Source organism: Sebastes fasciatus, chromosome 4, assembly GCF_043250625.1.
Source record: "Sebastes fasciatus isolate fSebFas1 chromosome 4, fSebFas1.pri, whole genome shotgun sequence".
Lineage (NCBI taxonomy): Eukaryota > Metazoa > Chordata > Actinopteri > Perciformes > Sebastidae > Sebastes > Sebastes fasciatus.
This window is the reverse complement of record NC_133798.1, coordinates 39,715,192-39,720,191: the sequence shown is the minus strand read 5'-3', so window position 1 is coordinate 39,720,191 and position 5,000 is coordinate 39,715,192. Positions and strand designations below refer to the sequence as shown.

General features: G+C 41.6%; 1 protein-coding gene across 2 annotated transcripts in view; it reads left to right on the top strand.

Annotated features, from left to right (window-relative positions):
- The window catches only part of LOC141766979 (S-adenosylhomocysteine hydrolase-like protein 1), an 11,738-nt gene extending 8,761 nt beyond the window's left edge, over positions 1-2,977 (top strand). Inside the window, exons 8-17 of one of the 2 annotated variants that reach the window (XM_074634228.1) lie at positions 1-112; positions 186-249; positions 338-426; positions 606-676; positions 1,005-1,099; positions 1,238-1,336; positions 2,186-2,254; positions 2,350-2,428; positions 2,536-2,656; positions 2,737-2,977. The exon at positions 1-112 is cut by the window's left edge and continues 5 nt beyond it. In XM_074634228.1, the coding sequence (XP_074490329.1) occupies positions 1-112; positions 186-249; positions 338-426; positions 606-676; positions 1,005-1,099; positions 1,238-1,336; positions 2,186-2,254; positions 2,350-2,428; positions 2,536-2,656; positions 2,737-2,743 (806 nt within the window). In that variant the 3' untranslated portion in view covers positions 2,744-2,977. Of the gene's footprint in view, positions 113-185; positions 250-337; positions 427-605; positions 677-1,004; positions 1,100-1,237; positions 1,337-2,185; positions 2,255-2,349; positions 2,429-2,535; positions 2,661-2,736 lie in introns of those variants that run through there. The other variant, XM_074634229.1, reaches the window with a different exon arrangement.
- The last annotated feature ends 2,023 nt before the right edge of the window (positions 2,978-5,000 follow it).

The window sequence follows — 5,000 nt, the reverse complement described above, 5'->3', positions numbered from 1 at the left end:
ACCAGCTGTCGAAGGCCGGCCGGCTGTGCGTCCCGGCCATGAACGTTAACGACTCGGTGACCAAGCAGAAATTTGACAACCTTTACTGCTGCAAGGAGTCCATCCTGGACGGGTAACGGATCATGAATGTTAAAGTATGTTAGAGTACAGAGCAACAGCCTGACTGTGTTCAACTCCTCTGTCAGGTTGAAGAGAACCACTGACGTCATGTTTGGAGGGAAACAGGCGGTGGTGTGCGGTTACGGAGAGGTCAGTAACAAACAACGGATGTTCCCAGTGTTGCTGTGCACGTGTGACGTACATTAAAGCGGCTCTGCTGCTTTCTCTCTTCTTGCAGGTTGGTAAAGGTTGCTGTTCTGCCCTGAAGGCGCTGGGGGCCGTCGTATACGTCACAGAAGTGGATCCCATCTGTGCCCTTCAGGCCTGGTAGGAATGAAAGGAGGAAGCTTTTATCAGCACAGATGTGAAGTGTGTTACACTCTTTCAGTGGCACGTTGGAGCAAAACATCAGGACATATATATATATATATATATATATATATATATATATATATATGTATATTTATTTATTTAAAGTGTGACTCTCTTCTCTCTCGTCCTCTCAGCATGGACGGCTTCAGAGTGATTAAACTGAGTGAAGTGGTCAGACAGGTGGACATGGTCATCACATGCACAGGTAACCCGCTGTCCTCTATGAAGTCATTAAGATTAAATATTAATAATGAATTTAATTTATGTAGCACACTTTAAAATACAGCGAAATCTCAAGGTGCTTCACAACAAGGGCAAAACAATCACAGACAACGTTAAGACAATTTACACAAGAAACCTATGATTATTAAAATAGGACGAATACAGTTATAGACAAATGACTTAATGACGTTAAAAGCAACTAAAAATACTATGAAATCATAGTAATTATAAAACCCTAGGGGAAAGCTAAAAGGAACAGCTCTTATCAAGAATATCAATAACAGTTTGCTTCATCTCTGTTTTCTCTGAAGGCAATAAACTGGTGGTGGGACGGGAACATCTGGACAGGATGAAAAACGGCTGCATCGTCTGCAACATGGGACACTCCAGCACTGAAATAGACCTGGTATGGTAGGAACTGTGTGTGTGCATGCTTTTAAGTGTGTGTGTAAACCTGTATACTGTAGTGTTTGTGTGTGTGTGTGTGTGTGTGTGTGTGTGTGTGCGTGTGTGTGTGTGTTAAATGTATATCCTTTCTCCTCAGGTGAGTCTGCGGACAGCAGAGCTGAGGTGGCAGCGTGTGCGGCCTCAGGTGGATCATGTTATCTGGCCTGATGGAAGGAGAATCGTCCTGCTGGCTGAGGTGATGATACTCTTATTATTATTATTATTATTAATAATGTACAGACAGAAACCTGTTTATTGTGAAGTCTGTGTGCTCTGATCTGAGCTCTTGAGACCTCTTGACCTCGCTGGATGAGCTGCTGCTGCCCTCATCACTGGCGTCCTGCACATTCTCCTGTTTACTACACGGCCACTAACATGACATGAAATATTGATTTAAATGATTTTAATGATTACAGCTGATAGCAACAGCAGCTGTTTTTAATGCTCACAGTTAGGTTGATGTATTGTACCTGGAAGAGCATTGTTTTTATTCTCCCTTTACTTCTTCACTGATCTCACACAGCATCAAGCTAAAATAACTTTTTATAAAAACTGAGAAAAGACATACTCATAGACTCATGGAGACTTTTATACATTATTATACTCACCATGCTGACTGTGAATGAAGCTAACCTTACTCGGAGCTTGAAATGTTCTCTTATCAATGTTTAACTAGTTATATATATATATGTTTAACAGTTAGCCTTAACTGACACAATGCAGCATAATAATCAAATTCCTGCACCTCTGTTATGTTGAAATCATGCTAAAGAAACAGAGATGGTTAAAGTGCAACAGAAATGTCTAAATAACAAGGAGTTAGACCAACCTGGGCTGACTGAAGTGAGATTACCTCAGACTGGTTAAAGTATGCAGCTCTTAATGTGATCAGGTGTGCAGCAGCAGCAGCAGAGATAGAGGGATACTTCAGGACTATTCTACATCATTATTTTAAGATAATAAACTTTCCAGAAGTCTTTAGTTTATCATCAGCGGCTGCCGTCACATCAAAGTTTGTCACTTCAGTTTTTTGATCTTGTCTCAGGGCCGTCTGCTGAATCTGAGCTGCTCCACGGTGCCCTCATTCGTCCTCTCCATCACCGCCATAACCCAGGTATGAAGTAGTAAACAGGAAGTAGCTCTGTCACGTTGAGGCTGGTGGTCGTCACCTATATTAGTTATGATAACGTTCATTGTTTTATATGTCAGGCTCTGGCTCTCATAGAGCTGTACAGCGCTCCAGAGGGACGCTACAAACAGGACGTCTACCTGCTGCCAAAGAAGATGGGTGAGTCCTCAGCTTATATATCCCAAAACAGTTATTACCAGGATTTCATATTCATGGTTTAATATTCATGTTCAGACATAATAAACCCTCTGTTCTTATAATTCCAGATGAATATGTGGCCGGTCTTCACCTGCCGACGTTTGACGCTCACCTGACAGACCTGACTGATGAACAGGCCAAGTACCTGGGCATCAGCCGACACGGACCCTTCAAACCCAACTACTACAGGTGAGGACAGGTGTGGCTTTCTTACACTAAATCAACACGCACATATGATTTGTATTTAACAGAAATGTTTTTTTTAATAGGTATTAATCCTCTGGAGATGAAGCTGGATTTGATGTTGGAGAATCAGTCGTGCGGACGGAGTACTGACGCCCTCTACAGTCTCCATCTGCAGACTCAGACAGACTTCAACCTTTAACCTTTGTTCACTGATTGTTCTGTTTATGTGCAGTTCTATCTGATTTATGTGTTCGCAGTATCCAGAATGTAATCACAGTGAATTCTGAAGTGAAACTTAATGTTAAAATGAAGAGAAACACAAAATGCTGAATGGGAGTTATTTATTTATCTTTCTGCTTGAAATAATAACTTCTTATTGATTGGAGCAGCAATCAGTGAGGTATATTTAGATGACCACATGTAGACTGTAAGACTGAATATCTGATTATCAGTGAAGGAGAAACACATCTGTGCATATTAAATAGTTTCATTCCCTATAGTCCTGATTTATACCACATTTAACTAAACTTCATATTAACTTTAAGTGAAGCCTCTGACAATTCTATTTATTTTTATATAGCATCAGATCATAACAGTTATAAAACTACAATATCACTCTATATTTAACATACCTGGCAGTAACGTTAGCTGACCAGACGAAGGTCCCTCCATGAATCGACGGCCCGGTCGATGTTGATCCCAGTTTTCTCCCGACGTCGGTCACAGTCCTGTTTCACAGACGGCTTCACCAGATATAACTTTGTCTTTTTGTGCTTCTGTGGAGTTTGTGTTGGAGTCTGAGTCGTGGTGGTGGCTGGTCGTTTATTGGCGTTAATGGACTCCATTTCTAACCGAATCTGAGAATAAAGGCACTCTCGAGCGTGCACAACGTCACATCCGTTGGATTGTCCCGGTATAAACGGACCCTTCAGGTTCATCACATTAAAATCAGTCTACAGGCTGAGAGAGGAAGCACAGAAAGTCCCGAAGGTCTCATTCTTTAGGTTACACATCCTGTTCACACAGTGGTAATAAAACACCATTTATATGTGTATATAAAGTCACATACAGTCCCTTTAAAACTTTGTTCTGCGTCTCCGTCTCACAAAAATAGGAAGGTATCTTAAATGCGTGCCTCTCAACTGTAGGAAAAGTTTAGTATTTAACTTTGTTTAAGGCCTCTGAACACACACACAGGTGTTTCCAGTTAATCATGTTGATTAGACCTCTTCTTTGATTGACATCTTCCTGAGTCTGTTAGCTCCGTTGCACCTGTTAGGGGGCGGGACAAATTACACCTTTATCATTCTTATTGGTAGATGAGGATTTATGGCCCAATGAACTCTCACCAAAAGCTCCACCTCCCTCCAACCTGAGCAGAGGTCTAATCAGCCAGAAGAACTGAAGACACCTGTGTGGCTGTTCAGAGGCTTTAATGTCATATACAGGTGTATCCCCATAGATTCCTACTAAACTATTAAATTGTTCTCAACAAACAATGAATGGATGAACGGTGAACTGAGCAGCTGGACCTGCTGGTTGGACGCAGCTCTGCAAAGACTGGTTTCCTGAGTGACTGTTTCCTGTTTCTCCACCAGGGGGCGTCAGAACACTTCTATCTTTGAGTGAAACTCAACGAGCAGAACTTCTGTTTATCCTGTTAAAATATTCAGCATCAGTATATTCTGAATGAAGCTCCTCAAGCAGACACTCCTCATCCTCATCTAAGAGTTTGCTGCTCGGCATTAAGATAAAGCCAACGGCAGATGGACAGTGTGTGTGTGTGTGTGTGTGTGTGTGTGTGTGTGTGTGTGTGTGTGTGTGTGTGTGTGTGTGTGTGTAACTGTCCTGGAGATAATCTGCAGGGTGACGAGGTCGACTCACTTCAACACAGTCGGTCTTTTTCACAGAGGACATGTCAACGAGTCCCAGCAGGTGAATCACAGTAAATAATAAACTGAATGATGCTTCAGTCTGACCGACAGTAATCACCAACCTGCAACCCTCAAATACACCTCTTCTCTCTTCTCTTCTTTTAAAGAGGATGATAAACTCAAGGGGTTACAACCAGGGGTCTGCAACCTGCAGCTCCAGAGCAACCTGCGTCTCTTCAGCTCCTCTCCAGAGGCTCCCTGGGGATTTATATAATAGCTGTTCTTTGTTTCCATTTTCATTTTGATTTATCATTGTTGTAGGTCTATGGTACGACGGTACGACGGAGTATTAGGGCCACATTGAGGAAAAAAATAAATCTGAGATTTAGAGAATAAGTCATAATATTATTAAGTAGTAATTTTACGTGTTATTTTCTTTTTAATCTCGTAATATTCTGACTTTATTCTGTAAA